The sequence below is a fragment of the Parus major genome, unplaced genomic scaffold, assembly GCF_001522545.3.
Source record: "Parus major isolate Abel unplaced genomic scaffold, Parus_major1.1 Scaffold258, whole genome shotgun sequence".
NCBI classification, from domain to species: domain Eukaryota; kingdom Metazoa; phylum Chordata; class Aves; order Passeriformes; family Paridae; genus Parus; species Parus major.
This window is the reverse complement of record NW_015379266.1, coordinates 128,346-145,405: the sequence shown is the minus strand read 5'-3', so window position 1 is coordinate 145,405 and position 17,060 is coordinate 128,346. Positions and strand designations below refer to the sequence as shown.

Here is a 17,060-nt window from a genome sequence, read left to right as displayed (position 1 = left end):
GACAGGGTGCTGACCACTGACCACTGACCACTGACAGGGTGCTGACCACTGACCACTGACAGGGTGCTGACCACTGACCACTGACCACTGACAGGGACAGGGCACTGACCACAGACCACTGACCACTGACAGGGTGCTGACCACTGACCACTGACAGGGACAGGGTGTTGACCACTGACAAGGACAGGATGCTGACCACTGACCACTGACAGGGACAGGGTGCTGCCTGACTGCTAACAGAGACCAGCTGACACCCCAGTGACACCCAGAAAAGCTTCCTGGCTCTCCGTACACTATGTAACATCACACAGCTGGCACCATTGGTGCCTTGGGCCTATTATTAATGAAGCTGCTTTGAAGCACCAGGTAAATAAAGAATTTCACCTAGGGCTAGGCCATGTGGTCATGTAAGGAGTGAGGAGCCTCCCACCTTAATTATCTGATGGAAGGAGAAGTCACCCAGCACAGCAGGTGCTGCACAAGACACACTGCAAAGGTTGTTCCAGTTCGAACACTTGGCACTAAGGGGAAGTGTAAATCCTTGGGTCATTAGTGCTGTGATCCCGTGGCTGCTCTGTACCCCTCAGTAGACCTGATTCCCACATGGATATGGAAAATACAACACTCTTCCAAAGCAGTCAGCTGTGGGGTTTGCTGTGAGCCCCCCCTCTTGCTCCTGCAGAGCTGTCTCACTCTGGGCTCCAGCAAACACCCCAGGGCACTTTTACAGAACCCCGTGTGCAGCAATAGATTCTTTCTTGCCTCTCTTAGATTACACAGGCAGAATTCTGAGCAGTTTCTGGCTTACTATATGGGTGCTGTGAGAAGCTGTCCACATTTTTGTAGTGCTCAAAAAAAGTAGCACTATTCCAGCTGGATGCTTTTGCTTGGCCCATTTTCAAGACCACATAATTTTGAACCTACACCTGAATTTCAGTGTCATACACATGTTTAAAAATGGGGATTTGGTCTGTGCCCAGCTCTCGCCCTTTCGTGCACACCAATACTCAATTCTTATTCAATGTAAAGTTGTGGCCATGGAATGCAGACATACTGACTACACACAGCAAGAGTCTAATTGGTTGCTCTGAAATTTATGCCAGGCACCTGACAGCTACTCTTGGCTGAGAGGCCTCTGGGATTTAAATTATTGCACAGCACTTAGGGGAAAAAAAAAAGCCCCTGGCAAACCATGGCCATACACCCTCTGAAGAAGTTCATTTCAATGAGGGGTATTCCCCATCATAAAGACGTCATGTACTCCTCAAATGGGATTGGAATTTCATGCACCATAAAACCAGAGAAACCTATGAACTTTTTTCAGGAAGAATTCAGTGATTTTTGACTGCTGAAGACACCCCAGTGGTGCAATTAAAGTCACACTACTGTGATACTACACCCAGAACTGGGAGATGCTTTTGGCCAAATAATCAGATGAAGAAAAGCATGTACAGCTGGAAAAAAACTTTTGTTGTGACAAGTGGGGTTTTTTCTGTGCAATTAGCTACACACCTTCAAATCAGAAAAATTGGTGGCAATAAGATTATTCATGATTTAATAGTATTTATATATCTTCAGTCTTTACTATGTGAAATAAAAATGATGATTCAATTTTCCCACTTAGGAAAACTGGTAGAGCATCATACCAGTCTCTACAACTGTAGTGATTTCTCCAGCTGTTTTTCTACCAACAGCATAAAATATGCAAGTACATGGAGTGTACCACAGGGGTTTGGTCTTTTAATTGGTTTGTACATTTCAGCTGGAATGTCCGAGTCTTTCATTGTTTTATTTTTAAAAATCACAGACCTCCATTCACCTCTGTGACATGAACTCTCAGCATTGAATTCCCTTCATTGTTATAAAACCAGAACAAACCCCTGTTGATTTGGTTTAGGTTTCCTACACCGTAAGTGGAGGACAGTTTTGTCTGTTGAATATAGATTGAAAACAAAGTAAATCAAAGCATTCTTTTCTCACAACAGGCATTTGAGAAACTTTCTGGGTTGAAAGAAGCATTACTTTGCTAAGATCTGTGCAATAGCCTCCATATCAGATTTCCCTATCCAGCTGTCCAGAGGCCCATTAGTGCCTCTCACCATTATCAGGCTCACTCTATAATTAGAACAGCTTAGGCTTTACTTGGGCCTTTTCTAAACCCAGATTTCCCTCCCAGCCGTAGCTGTCATTCAGAAGTACATGAATAGTACCTTTCAAAGTAATTTTGATTTTACATTATTTTGTGACAAGCAGGAATAAATTGCATTGAGATCAGCAGAGCAGCTCTTTGTGTTAAATGATAAACATGTTACTTACCCCAAACGAGATATTCTCATCTGGTATCTGGTTTTGCTCAGACAGGCCCCGAGTCCTTTTCCTCTCCCAGTGATTGTCTTTATCTGCCTCGTCTGTTGGACACAGACCAGGCTGCATTTGCACATTTTCTGTCTCCTTGGGAATCCGTGTTGAACGGACACCTTCCTGACTGGGAGACGGAGCTCTGGATTCCCCACCCTCTGCTGCAGCCTGGAAAGACTCTCCTATAGTACTTACATATCTGCAAAGTTCTATAGGGTTTAACAGCTTGAAAAGGTTTCTCCTCAGACTTTCTGTTAAGGTACAGACAGCGTGCCGCACATTTCCCTCTGGCACATTCCTTCTCCCCTCCTCCAGCAGCAGTGAGCTTTCCCCTAGCACGTCTCCTCTGGGGCTGGTTTCTGTCGTTGTCCCCAAAGCCTCATCTGTGCAAGCAGCACCGATGCCATTGGCAGACGAGTCTACCTGGGCAGGGACAGCGTCCGTGGGCTTGGGTTCGTCCCCTGAGGAAGCTGCAGCCAGATGGCCACTTCCATTAGTCTCTTCTTCACTTCTGGGATGTTCATTTCCAGTGGCTGCAGAAGCAAAAGGCACTTGATTCTTCTCTTTGTCTTTCAAAATGCTACTTTTATCTCGGTGCTGGCCAACAGTGAGAGTCATCTCTGTCTGCAAAGCAGACTGGCTGTACATAGAGGGGTCTCTCCTTACGTTTACTTCTTTGATTTTTGACTGATGCTCACAGAAGCCAATGGGGGTATCCATAGGCGTAGTGTTATCTGACACTTGGAACACACAAGGCATTTCACTGAGGAAGTAAGCACACCCATCACAATCCTTACTCAGTTTTAGATCGTCTTCATCATCACTTTCTAATAAAAACTGTAATTTCTTTTTCCAGATTTCATCTTCATGCACTGTAAGCACATCTGAACATTCAAAGTACTCCAGGTCATCATCAGAAAAGTTATCATTTACACTTGTTACTTTCTCAGCATAAATCTCCAGAACAGAGGCAGAATTTTCAGAATCATCTTTTCCAAAATCAGCGTGATTACCTACAGAAGTGTCTGCCTGCTCATCGAGCAGGGAATTCGTGGTTAGAGGTCTGCCCAGCCCAGTCATTTTACATGCCTGGACATCTGCCAGAGACTGAGGAGATCCAGAGTCCTGTGTGTTAAGGCAACAGTTGCCTGTGTGACAAGTGGTTACATCTGTGGGGTGAGAAGGCACTGGTCTGCTGCAGTATTCCTCTGCTCTTCCAGCGGTGAGGTCAATCACACCCTTAAAAAGAAGCAGGTCAGCATCATCCTCTGACAAATCCTTTAGGCAGGAAAAAGTTGCCTGGGATTTAACTACATTTTTAACATCCATGTTGTCTTCTATGTTAAGCAAGCATCAGAGGGATTTCTCAAGTAGAAGAAAAACTCCTGCTTTGCTTAGCTTCTCAAGCAGTAATTGAATGATTTTTGAAGAGTCAGAACCTGATAAAATCAACACAGGCTCACCCTCACAGGGAGAACTCTTGCACTGAGCAAAATGTTTCCCATTTTGCTCATTCTACCCTGAAGTCTGCCACGAGCTCATTTAGCACAACAACAAATTCTGGGCAAGTTTTGTTCTTTGTATCTGGTTCTGGGTCAAGAAAAGTCATTCTAGCTGTCAATGAAGTGCAGATCTTGTTCTGTGCACCTGCAAGTAAAAGAAACACAAAGTTTCAAATTACTTCTGAAATGCCTATATTTCCTCAAAGGTGGTCAGTTGACACATATTTGCAAGCACTTTCAAAACAAGAAATCATTATGTAAAAGCCAAGATCAGACGCTAAGGCCGTAGCCCTAACCTGGCAGCACATTGCAACTGTCCGCAGTGATCTGTGCTAGGAGAAGAAATCCTTGAGCACACCCACGTGTCCGTGTGGCACCTCGTCGTGACCCCAGCACACACCACAACAGGTGCTTTAGTACATGGCCTTTCAACTTTTCTAAATGCAGTCAAGACCCTGCAGACAGCGTACATTTCCACATGTACACCACTGCTACAGCTACCTGCTGTTTTGGTAGTCACATTGGCACAACAGCAGGCTATTCTTTGAACTGCATCATAGGGACATAAATCCCAAACTCTGTTTGTAGAAATACCTGGAACAATCAGCCTGCTTAGACTTTATAGGGCAATTTCTGTTTAAAACAAGTCTCTTGTGCTCTGGCTTGACATTTGTCATTCCTGTGCTGAAAGAACAATGAAAGGAGGCAGGTTGGCTACAATTTCCTGCTCATATTGAGTTTTCCCCTCAAGTGGGTATGCAGTAGCATGGTGGTGTGGCAATGCTGAATTCACATAAAATCCAAGTGAAATACACCAAAAGGCTTCCACTAGCTGAATCCAAAGAAATGTGGAATCATCTCTCTCTTCCTGTAACAAAGCCCTTGTTTCCTTAGCATTCCTAAATCTTAGGATTTTAGATACTTGAGATGATTTTGTACACTGCTAGGGGCCCTCTGGCTCATCCATCACCTTAGAAAAGGTGTGACATTGGTCACACTGGAAAAGTACTGTAGCAGTTTCAAGTAAATCTGACCTCCTGGAGGATGCCAAACTAACAGCTCTGAAAAACAATGACTACATCTATTCCAGAATTAGTGAAGAGAAGCAGGAAAAGCTTTCCTGCCATATAATCCAATGAAGCCATTTAAAGACACCTCTGTTCATTCTCCTTTTCCTTCTCTGTGCTTCTGCTGTAGCGACGTTTCCAGCTCGGGTCCCTGCCCCGCTGCGGGTGCCAGGGCCCAGCCCTTTCCAGCACCGCCTCCAGGGCCACAGGCAGGGCCCAGCGGGTGCCCAGCCCTTCCCAGCACTGTCTCCAGGGCCACAGGCAGGGCCCAGCGGGTCCCAGCGAGTGCCCAGCTCCGTGTCACAGGTATGGCAGGGCTCTCGAGCTGGGCCAGAGCCTGATGGTGAAGCAGCCGAGGCTGCATGGCCGGCTGCATCTGCCTCTCCTGAAAGAGCGCTAAGCAACCAGAGATATCTTCGTCCCCTTTGGTCACACCTGCCACCAACACCTTTTCCACAGACACCTGGGTGGTGAAAATTAGGGAACAAAGTTGGTTAACAGGAAGGACACAACATCAGATGTGTGACAAACAATTTGAGTCCATGTACACCAAGGAGCACAGACAAACAGCAGATAGGGCAACCAGATCAGCCTTTCTGATTACACTCTGCTTTTCTTTTCAGCTCTGAGGAATATATTTAAAAGAATAAAAATGGAGCAGTAAGATTAATCTTTTCCTCATCCATTTTATTACAGTATCATGGAATTACCCTCCAGAGTTCATCCTCTCCTCTTAAATATGCATTTGCCTAATGTTTCCTGTTGCATTCTTTCAACGATTCTCTCATCTTTGCTTTTCAGAAGACCAGATGTCTCTCTCCTCTTTTTTGGAGGTTGTAAATTATTTTAAATGCATGGTAATTTCCCCAGCTGAAAAGAGCTTTGGCAACGTGTTTTTAATGCAGATTGACTAATGAAGAGCCTTTACTAAAGCCATTGTACTAGACAGTTATCATTTCTCAGTTTGGCTGCACTCTGACATTGAGGGGAAAAGAGCTGTCAGTTTTCTCCATATGAAAATTACATGGAATTTCCTTGCACTGTCAGATGCAGCCACAGACATGAAAGCAAGTTAATGTTCCAGGAGGAAAACTGCAATAAATGATGGGTTTCCACCCAAGACAAAGAGATACTCTTTTTTTTTTTTTTTTAATCTGGGAAGAAAATAGAAGGAAATAAGATTTTTTAAGAATTCAATTACTGAATTTAGATAGAAACTGGAAAGAGAACTTTTAGTTTGATACCCTCTCAGCTCATCAGGAAAACTTGTGACATAAGATAAAATTCAATGAAAATGAAATTCAATGACAATGAAATTCACAGAGGGAAGAGGAATGGAAGAGACCATGATAATTTACCATCAGCTGCTGACTAGTAACCTGAAAATTAACTCACTTTCTGATAAGCTGAGAGTTGAACACTTGCTGCCAAAAGACATGAGAACATTTAAACATGCCAGGGTGTTGTGGCTGCTTGTCCCTACTTTCACTCTGAAAACCAGTGATGTTACTTGCTGAATCAGGTCCTGGCTCACAGCAGGAGACAATGAAGCACAGCCACACAGGAGGAATTCACACACCAGGTTTGAGCAGGTCATGGTAGGAAATATGCCTGGATTGGCTCTCTAATTTTCTGTAACCAGATTTTCCATTTCACACTGATCAGAAGCATGGGGAATTTTTATGGCAGCCCTTGAGGCAAATGAAACTCACGTTTATGCTCAGCAGGGTCTGCTGCTGCTTGAGTTCAGTGCCTGGGAACTGAGATTATGGGAGAACAACGCTGGGAGAACAGTAACCTAACAGCTGTGCTTGGGTGTGATTGAGGAGAAATATTGATCTGATTCAAACCTGCAGCAGTCAGATTAGCAAGGAATCAGGAGGCAGATGGAGCTGCTTCACCAAAACCCTTTGATGGCAGGAAATTATCAGTGTTTGTGAAAAACAATCCGTTTCAAATAATAGTAAATAAAAGAATGGCTGGGAAAAGCATCAAAATGCCTAAACCAATCACCCAGTGTTTCTGTAAGGCAAATATATAAGAAAACAAATTTAAGTCAATTTTCAGAGATTTTTCATTTAGAATTCATACTTTCTCATAATTCTGCACTGGTTGTAAAAAGCCTATTCACTATTCATGGTAAAAATATTGTCTGAAATTCCAGTTCTAAATATAAAATTGGACTGTTTCCCTTGAAATTATGTATTTCCCAATTTGAACCTTATTTTTATATGTTATCAAATATGTTCAATATTTTATCATTTATTTCAATTGAAACCAAAAGAGTTTTGAATTACACTTTAACATGGAAGTAAAAAAAATTAAATTCTTTTATATTTTGTAGGTAGTTTTGGTGATAAAGACATTTCTAGTGATTTCAGAAGGACCTGTGGGATTATTCCTAATGTCAGAAAAAAAAAAATTAACTGACAAAAATATATAAACTTGATTAAACTTAAAAAGTGGCCATTAAATTTCCTCTCTTGCATCACATTTTTTCCTACTTTATTAAATGATAACCAAATCGAAAATCTTCCTTTTTAAGCGATTTTATATTCACAGAAATTATTTATACAGGAAGCTTATGCATTTTAGCAATCCAGAAGTAATTCTGTGCCTGTGAGGTTCATGTCCTCTAGAGTTAGTGGGAAAATTCCCTTTATGACCTCTCTGAAGCATTTTTTCTTAATTATGACCTATTCATGAAGTAATCTCTGTTTTGTGCGCAGGCCCTCCTCAGCTCACACCCTGTTTCTTCCTATCTTTCAGCAGCACTCATTGTCCTCGCCCTTCCTGGAGCTGTCCACCCACCCAGGAATAGCCTCCTGTTATCTGTGCGGCCCCAGCCCTGTGCCTCAGGGCCCATCCCATGCATTCCCATGGCACAACGAGCACCCGATGGATGCCCACCCCTCCAAGGAGCCAAGCTGTGACCCCCCCAAAGCTCCCACTCAGAGCATGTCCTGCCAAAGACCTGCCTTCCACCCACCCAGCCCAAAGGGGTGGGGAGGGAGAGGCCGAGTGAGCCCACACGGGGGATATCTCAGCAGAACGCCAGGGAATGACACTGATAATGCCACAGCGGTTCACACTGGGAAACAGCCTTTCATCAGCAACACTTTGGGCTCTTTATACCGAGCTGACAGCAGTTCTGGGATACCTGAAACATGAGAGAGAGCTCCAGAAACACTGTGTGCCTCAGAGCACATGCACCATGGCTGCAGGAACTGAACTGCTGCTGGCCACACCGATTCTGTCAGAAGCCTTTGCTTTAGGTGATTGAGGATTAACTTTCACCAAAGTTGTACATACAGAAAGGACAGCCTTTTTCCTTTGTATGTATGTAGGTGCACCCGAGGAGGATGTGGATGTGAGCAACATGCAGTCTGCTCACCTGTTCTTCAAACATTTCTCCAGCAGACAGATCCCATTTAGAGAGTCAGTGCTTGTGTGCTTTGCTTTTTTTAATCTCAGCTTTTTGGTCTGAGACAGCTCCCCGACTGCCAGCTGAGCTTCCTACTACGGCCTTCACTCCACAGGTTGAACTTTGGGATCTGGAGTTATTCTTTTGCAACACATTTATCTCCTCTCCTCGCCTATCCTCTCCTGCCCTGCCCTACTGCTGTTCTTAGATTTAGCAAAAGCTCCTTCTCCACCTGCCTAAGCATACAATATACATTTCCACACATCCCCTTAAGAGATGTTTTGCTGGCAGGTAGCTAAACCACAAAGGAAGCTGGTGAATGTAATTAGACTTCATTTAAGATGAACATGAAATATCTCCATACCAAACCACCAATAACCACAGAACTTGTGATGATGAACAGAAATGGTCATATATTACATAGATCCAACCAGAAAGCTTGCTGGTATGAAGAGCAGGATGGAAGATATATTGATTAAAAGAACGGAAAGCAGCAAAAGTAGAACAGAAACAATAAAAAAAGCAGAAAGGAATCTCCACGAACCACAGGACCCCAAAACTGACCAACTATAGCATCATATGTATAACACAAAACCTGTCACCTATGAAATCTGAGTGTCCTGCTTAAATGCTGCTATGCTCCAAGGTTAACACTAATTCCCTTGCCATTCTCCCTGGAATATTTCTCAAGTATGTCTTACCTTTCCTAGAGAGCTCTGCATATGTTTTGTTTAGCTCCTCTAAGAAGTCAACAGCTATAATTGTATCCAGTCCCCCTTCCCACCCTGCCGACTGTTTTGTGTCTGGAAATCTACACATTTTTTTAGTCTTCATGCCTCTCAATAGTGATCTTTTGAAATTTAACATTTTTCTTTCTTCCGAAAATAAAACAAAACGTAAGACTTTTCAGTTATACAATTAACACAGACATTACACACCTGTTTACATTTATTAAATTAAATATTGTATGCCCTGTATGGAAATACATACAATATATTTATGATCCGAAACATATAACTTTATCTTTCCAAAAAGGTTGATTTCTTAATAGAAATCAAAGATTTCAAAGGTTTTTGGTTAAAAGTTTCACCAGCACTGACATTGTGAATCTTTTAAGCTCAGTGCATCCGTAAGAAGTAATGGAATCTAGTTCCACGTGAAATTTATGATCCACCATTCCTGGTCTATACAAGTTTTCTGACTTGGAACGCCATAAAAACATTTTCCGAATGTGTTGTGATCATGGTTACATTCTTAAACTGTTACCTTGTAAAAGTTACTATCTCCAAGAGAACAGAAAGCAGAATTCCAGAATTCACTGTAACTGTGAACTCTACTCATCACAGGGCTTTACTAAGGGTTTATACAGCAGTGAGCCTACTATGAGTGAAACGTTTGATGGGGTAGTAATGAGAACCCACACGTGCACAGATTTACATGACGCATTTTCTACGTTTTCTTCACCTCACAGGAGTTCTGCCTGGTTCAGTTCTGTCTCAAATACAAACAAGAACTAAAACCACATTGTTCTTCTCAAAGTCCTTTGAGATACCACAACCAAAGGGAACACCTCAAGCAGCATACTTGTCAAAGAGTGCACAGTGTCAGAAACCAAACTACAGAAGCACTGTATTATCTAAACCAGTTATCACACTATCTATTGGATTAACGAGGTCTAGGTAAGAAAAACACCAGTGAAGCTGTGGCTGTTCAAAAAGCAGATGACTGGAAAATATGCCCTTGCCAAAAATTCTGTGATATATTGCGGTTCTTCAATTGCCAATATCCAAGACTCCTTGACAACATTTGGGTTAGTGCAGTACCCACTGTAAACTGCACCACAGTATAAAAACACCTCAGCCATAACTCATCAACTAAATGGAACAATAAATGACTGGCTCTGCACATGTCAAACAAACACCTTAATATAGAGCAATTAAAATAAGCAATCCCAGCACAACTCTTAACACTGATCAGTCTTAATCTATTTTTAACATCTGTCAAGCATCTGACCCTGTCAGACTGAGCAATTCATGAGGCCTGGGAATCATCTATTACTACCAAGTGACCAAATTTTTTTCTCAAGAATGGATTAACTTTTTACCTAATGAGTATTAGACCATGCAATAAATATTTAGAATGAATAAATGTGTTTTTCAGGATACCTGGTATCACTTATACACTTTTTAGAGAAGGAAGCTTGCTTTCATAAAATTTTTGCAATTTTGTCTTACTGAGACTTGGTGGAAATAGTACCAGGGTGTGGTTTCAGAAACTGTGAGCAGAATTCTAAATACAACATGTTTTAAAAACCCCAAATCTATCAGGATAAACAAAAATGGCTCTTTTTTAGCAGAAGGAAATAACAAAACCCATTTCCTGGTCAATAGCAATATAAATTTCCCCATGTAGTGCATTGATAATAAAGAAACTTGCTCTTCCTCCTTTGTTTGTCTTTTATGATACACATTCTATTTGCCCACAGGAGAAAAAGGCAGACAAGTAATTTTCAAAGTCCAAACACCCCAAGCCCCCCACTTACCCTCGAGCTCTTTGTGGACTTGTGGACGTTCTGGGATAGGCTGGTGCTGCGCTGGTCCTCCCTGCTGGAGACAAAGGAGGCCGAGTTTGTGCTTGTTGTTGGGAGCTACAAGCCAGCCGATGGCTTCGGTGGTGTTTTGGAGTGTGACCTCGGGACAGGGAGTCTGATCACTGAACAGTCTGACTTTTAAGAGAGACGATTTCATTACACGCAGCAGATGGCCCTTCCTGGGAAAACCTCTGCCAGACAGGGAGTTGGCAGTGAGGAGAGGGCACATCCTACTTCCATAGAAGTCCATAGGAATTTCCTAGTGGCCTTGAGACAGAGGAAGTGTTGGCCTTAGCTTTTCATAACAAAGCACCGGGTTGTTTTTTGAGGCACGTGCCTAACTGCTCTCCTAGGCACGTTGGGACTTTTTTATTTGCTGGGAGTTAAACACACAAAAGTTCTGCTGAGCATGAAAAAATTCACAATGCCTAACAAGCAGGCTGGGGAAATCAAAGGTGGACAGTGGACTTTTCATAATCTCTACAGAGAAAGTCACCTAATGATTCTCATTCCTCAAAAGCAAATAAGTGAATAATGAAGTAAGAAAGTATTCCCACTTTTGATACCCAAGGAGACAAATCTCACACAGGACAAACTGTCCCAGGCTCAACGGATCTGGAAGAGGCTGAAAAGCAACTTCTGTGCCAAGTTTTTTTCTTAAGCATTTTGCAGGACGTGCAGCTAAAACTGGTTATGAGATACTACTGTGCTAAATACTTCTTCCTCCCAGTGTTATCTAGACAGATAGGAAATTGGGGTGTTCAGCAATAAATACAGCACCTCCAACCACTCTCATTCAGAAACAGCAATAAAGATATCTTTCTTTTATATAAGAGCCCAATAGTCGAAATAACCCCCAAAAAATGAGGGACAGCCACATTCAAATCAGAACAGTTTGGGTTGTAAGGGACCTCTAAGGGTCATATAGTCCAACACTAACATGGGCAGGGACACCTTCCACCAGACCAAGTTGCTCCAAGCCCTGCCCGAGGTGATCTTGAACACTTCAAGGGATGAGGCATCTACCACCTCTGAGCAACCCGAATGCCTGATCACTGATTAAAAATGTTAGTAAAATTACTTTCTTAGGCATTTTCAGTCCACTTTGAGCAAATTGCAGTACCAGAGAGGTAAGAATTCGCTTCAGATCATCTGTGCGTTTGCAGGGGTGACAACCATTCACAGAAACATCTCTTTGGGAGGCTCTTCCCGAGCAGCCCCTCCTCTCCCACGTTAAAGGACGCAAGGTGTCTGATCCTTATGCTGCACGCTTGGAGAGTGGCAGCAGGCTGAGCAAAGTTGTGTCAAAGAGGAGAGTCCATGGCCGTGCTGGCTGCACTTGGATAAAGCTGTTTCTCCTCAAAACGAGACCCCTGCCCTCAGTGTCCTGTGGGCTTTACCTGGTTTACGCCGCAGCCCCGGTTCTAAAGCCACGTTCGGCCTTCTCAGCGCCAGCTATGGATGCTGCAGGGGGTCTCGCCTCCGCGGACGAATGCACAGCACTCCCATTTCAACACGGGTACAACCACACCCGGTCTGCTCCCTCACGGTGTCGCTAGGGTCGGCCGAGGGGACGCCACGGACGCGCTCCCCTCAGGGCTCGCTCCCCTCAGGGCTCGCTCCCCTCAGGGCTCGCTCCCCTCAGGGCTCGCTCCCCTCAGGGCGCGATGCCCTCAGGGCGCGATGCCCTCAGGGCGCTGTGGCCGGTGCCCGCGCTCCCCTCAGGGCACGATACCCTCAGGACGCGATACTCTCAGGGCGCGGTGCCCTCAGGGCGCGATGCCCTCAGGGCTCGCTCCCCTCAGGGCGCGATGCCCTCAGGGCGCGATGCCCTCAGGGCGCTGTGGCCGCGGTGCCCGCGCTCCCCTCAGGGCGCGATACCCTCAGGGCGCTGTGGCCGCGGTGCCCGCGCTCCCCTCAGGGCGCGGTGCCCGCGCTCCCCTCAGGGGGCGATACCCTCAGGGCGCTGTGGCCGCGGTGCCCGCGCTCCCCTCAGGGCGCGATGCCCTCAAGGCGCGGTGCCCGCGCTCCCCTCAGGGGGCGATACACTCAGGGCGCGATGCCCTCAAGGCGCGGTACCCTCAGGGCGCTGTGCCCGAGGTGCCCGCGCTCCCCTCAGGGCGCGGTACCCTCTGGGCACCGTACCCACGCTCCCCTCAGCCGGACCCCGCCCGGCCGCCCCGTCCCGCGCTGCCCCGCGCTCTCCGCGCGGCGCTTCCTTCCGGGCGGCAGCACCGCCCCGGCGGCAGCGATGGAGCGCGGCGCGGCGGGGTCGCTGCCCCTCAGCCGCCTGGCTGGGCCGCTGCTCCGCAGGCTCAGCGAGCTGCTGGACCGCGCGGCGCCCGGCAAGGGCTGGCGGGAGCTGGCGCAGCGAGCGGGGAGCCGCGGCACGGTGCGGCTGAGGTGAGCGCGGCGGCGCGGGCAGCGGCGGGTGTTTATCTCTCTCTCTGTAATCCCGTAAAACACTGGAAGTCCACTTGATAAGTGAAGGTATCACCACATACTGAAGGTATCTCGCCCCCAGGCTTGCGTGGCACTGTGATTTAATGAAAGAAACGTTGATGAATCTTTTTAGTGGGAATATGTAATCTTGTATTTCCTTTAGATAGCTGTCGTTATTTCCTTATTTGTGTTGTCTGAATCCGCTGTGATTGAAAATGCGTGATGACAACACTGAAATTGAAACTCTAAAGGTGAGACGCAATTAACTACGCTGCATAGTCTGTGCGTTAGGCTGGGCTCCAGCAGTCACTTGTTTACAACTTTAAAATCAGTCTTCCTGTACTTTGAAGTTGAGTCTGACTCACCCTCTTACAGCTTCCGAATTAGGCTCATGGAAATGAAAGGTGCTGAACTACTTTTTCTGCTGAGACTTTAAAAGTGAAAAATAGGTTTCCTAATACATTTGCTGAGAATCGTGAGATATATGCATCTCTTGTACCATCCAGCTCACTAATACCAGTTTCTGTTTGTGGAGGTGTCACTGAATAACTTCTGATCTCCTGAAACTTGAAGGAAATGATGCAGATATGTCCAAAATAGCCAGGAATTTCCCATTTCTATTGTTACAAATATTTTTATTTATCTACAAGTGATTGTTAACCCAGGTCCTTTCTGGGAAAAAAGTATTAAGAAGGTCTATGCCGTATCTTTCTCCCATTATTCCATAGCCCTCTGGATTTGGAGCAGTGTTCCCTCCAGGTGCTGGAGCCTGAAGGCAGTCCCAGCTGGAGTCTCCTGAAGCTGCTGGGGGATCGAGGCTGCACTGTGGTGGAGCTGGCAGAGTCCTTGCAGGCCCTGGAGCACACAGAGGCCCTCCAGTATCTCAGCCATTCAGGTCAGTTCCAGGCTGTGCTTTCACTGCAGCCCTGGTTTTTAGACTGGAAACACTCAATGTGACACTCTACAGTAACTAAAAAGATGTTTAGTGCTTGAATTCTGGTAGTTGGGATCCAGATAATTACCAAGGTAATTGGCTCATCTGATTCTGAGGTTAAAAGTAAGCCAAGCCTTCATACAGTGTTGTAGCAGACTTAGACTTGGCTGCATGGGTGTGCTGGGTGTTGTCATTCTGTCTGCTGACTGGGGTTTGGTGTCAGCCTGTGCCTCTGGGTGATGCTTATGGACCTGAGAAGGACAGACAGGTACCTGGGTCTGGAGGTGGCAGTAACTGGACCCTTCCCCAAGGGAAGGGGAAGGGTCCAGTTAAGGCAGTTCTGGTACATGCTGGATTCAGTCCAGCTTGCTCACTGGGCAGATAAACTAACTTAGGAAAGAACTAGATTATTTTCTGCTAACACATGGACTAGATGGTTCTTGTGGATCCCTTGAAGCTCAGCATATTCTGTGATTCAATGTGGTTGTTCACAAAGTCTAGGAAGTGGGGCAGCACAAGGAGATACAAAAGTAGGACCATGTAATAGCAAGTGCTACTTGCTGTAGTACAAAACCAGAACCCTCTCTTAGGTCCTTCTTCTTCAGGACAGGGTGAAATGCAGCCTCCTGGGAAATGATAAAAGCTTCCCTTTGAATGGGAAGTGGAAATGAGACCTGCAGGCTCCTTGCCATGCTGAAAGCTGTCCTGTTCTTTGGACAGTGTGTGAAAAGAAGCCATGGGCTGAGAACCGGTTAGGACAATGCTGGGATTTTTCGAGTGTATTTTAGCAATGCTTTTCACTCTTCCATCAAGTGAAAGCGTTTCCCAGTGTTGTCAGCTAACAATCTAACAATTAGATTATAGGTAAGATTACGAATACTGAATTTGCATGGTGTGTTTCAAAGTCTGGTAACCATAGATGCCACTTTTCCATCTTCAAAAGTAACACTTATGTTCTGCATTTTCCAGGGAAAATGGAAGAAATATTTATGTGTCTTTGTAATCAATCACAAAACTGAGCTGGACGGTTTTCCTTTTTGAACCATTAAATTCCATGGTACATACAGGAAGTGACTGTAGTGCTGAAAAAAAAAACAGGAAAAGAAATGAAACTGAAGAAGTTATGGATCAGATTTCTTAGAACTTGTTTGGAATGCTTCTGAAAAATGCAAAATGTTTATCTTCTAGAGAATTTTTCTAATCTACATTTTTAAGAGCTGTTTGTGATGCAAATTGGGAGAAATTAAAAACAAAAAGTAGAAGTTTTTAACAAGTCTTAATTTTTCTGTCCTTTAAATTGAAGTAATATAATTACTTTTTGTATTGGTTAATGTTAGAGGACTGTGATGCTTAAAAACTACTTAACACAGTTTAACTGTGGAATGCAGCAGAGGTAGTGTTAAATAAGGAACTGAGTTAGTGATCTCCAGTGCTAGGTGTAGAAGGAAGTGATTTTGGAGTAAGGAGGGCAGGGAATTTCAAAGTGCTGCAGCTCTTTTTAGAGTAGCTGCTGGTGTGTTCCACTCCTTCCAAGTAATCCTGTGTGTGGAGACAGCTGATAGAACCCACTGCCCTGCCAGGCAAGGTTATGTGATTTTCAGATGCCACGTGCTCTCTATTTCAGGCTTTTGTCTCCATGTTCTGGTCTAGTTGTACCCTCCAGAGCAAAGAATGCTTCGAATAATGATTTTTGAACTTTCTGTTCTGGAGTTGACTTCCCCTCCTTCTTCTGATGACCTTGACTATACCAGTGGATCTGGTTTTGAGACCATCCTGTAACAAGATTTCGAATGGTTTAGGTTAAGAAAATAAATGCATCATATCAGGGTGGTGTCAGAGTTGCTCTTTTGGCAGTTAATATTTGAAGTGGAAAATTTTACCTTCCAGAAACCCCCGCCCTGTGTTCTGCAGGAGTCAGAGGCATAAAGCTGAAACCAAGGATTCAGCTCATAAGAATGCATAAGAAATAGCAGGAAAACACTCTATTGGACTTAAACTCTGACTGCTTTGACTCCCTCAGGGCTGAGCCTTAATCCAAACAGCTCAAAGAAATTGTTGGGAGTGAGAAAACAATTAAAACTGGGAATATCTTTCCAAAAAGGGATCTGTGATACCATGAAACATATTATTTCTTTTTAAATATCTGAATGATTTACTTTGAATCTTTTATGAGCTCCATTGAGTACTACTCGTCTGAGCATGGATTTTGTGTAGTGGAAGACAATTTTGAATGTCTTAAAATATATAACTAATTGGAACTGTGTGTATACACAGTACAAACAAATTATTTTCAAGTATATTTAATGACAGAAATGTTCTTTGCTTCAAGGGCAATTTAAATGAAAATATAAATTACAGACTTGTATTTCTTAATAACTTTCCTATTTGTAAATTCTGTCTTAAAGGTATAAAGATTGTTGTTCAGCCAGAATCTCAAGCAGTGCTCTCTGGTCAGGTTGTCAAGTTATGCTGCTGGGCAATGGGACACCCATTTGTGCACTACCAGTGGTTCAAGCAGGAAAAAGAGGTAAGAGTTCATAGAGCATACAGGCTTTTTAAATAGTGAAAATAACATAATGATTTTGGATCATCCTTTTTTTGAGGCTCTTATTCACAGTGAGAGAAGATTGATGTAAATACTCAGAAAACCAAAACTAGAAATGCTGGATAATGATCCTACAAACATGCTAAAACAAAACGGTGATTCCTTATATTCACACCACTTTATTCCTGGGGGCTGTGA

The 17,060-nt window shown here is 44.3% G+C and overlaps 2 protein-coding genes across 12 annotated transcripts in view; one reads left to right on the top strand and one right to left on the bottom strand.

Moving 5' to 3' along the window:
* ALPK2 (alpha kinase 2) overlaps positions 1-11,166 on the bottom strand; it is a 44,922-nt gene extending 33,756 nt beyond the window's left edge. For 2 of the 4 annotated variants that reach the window (XM_033511475.1, XM_033511476.1), the window contains exons 1-2: positions 10,894-11,159; positions 2,317-4,005 (exon numbers count right to left, since the gene is read on the bottom strand). In XM_033511475.1, the coding sequence (XP_033367366.1) occupies positions 2,317-3,687 (1,371 nt within the window). In that variant the 5' untranslated portion in view covers positions 3,688-4,005; positions 10,894-11,159. Of the gene's footprint in view, positions 1-2,316; positions 4,006-10,893 lie in introns of those variants that run through there. The other 2 variants (XM_033511477.1, XM_033511478.1) reach the window with 2 other exon arrangements.
* A 2,011-nt stretch (positions 11,167-13,177) lies between these two features.
* The window catches only part of MALT1 (MALT1 paracaspase), a 29,773-nt gene continuing 25,890 nt past the window's right edge, over positions 13,178-17,060 (top strand). For all 8 annotated transcript variants that reach the window (XM_033511482.1, XM_015615785.1, XM_033511481.1 and 5 more), the window contains exons 1-3: positions 13,178-13,344; positions 14,112-14,278; positions 16,723-16,844. In XM_033511482.1, the coding sequence (XP_033367373.1) occupies positions 13,193-13,344; positions 14,112-14,278; positions 16,723-16,844 (441 nt within the window). In that variant the 5' untranslated portion in view covers positions 13,178-13,192. The remainder of the gene's footprint in view (positions 13,345-14,111; positions 14,279-16,722; positions 16,845-17,060) is intronic.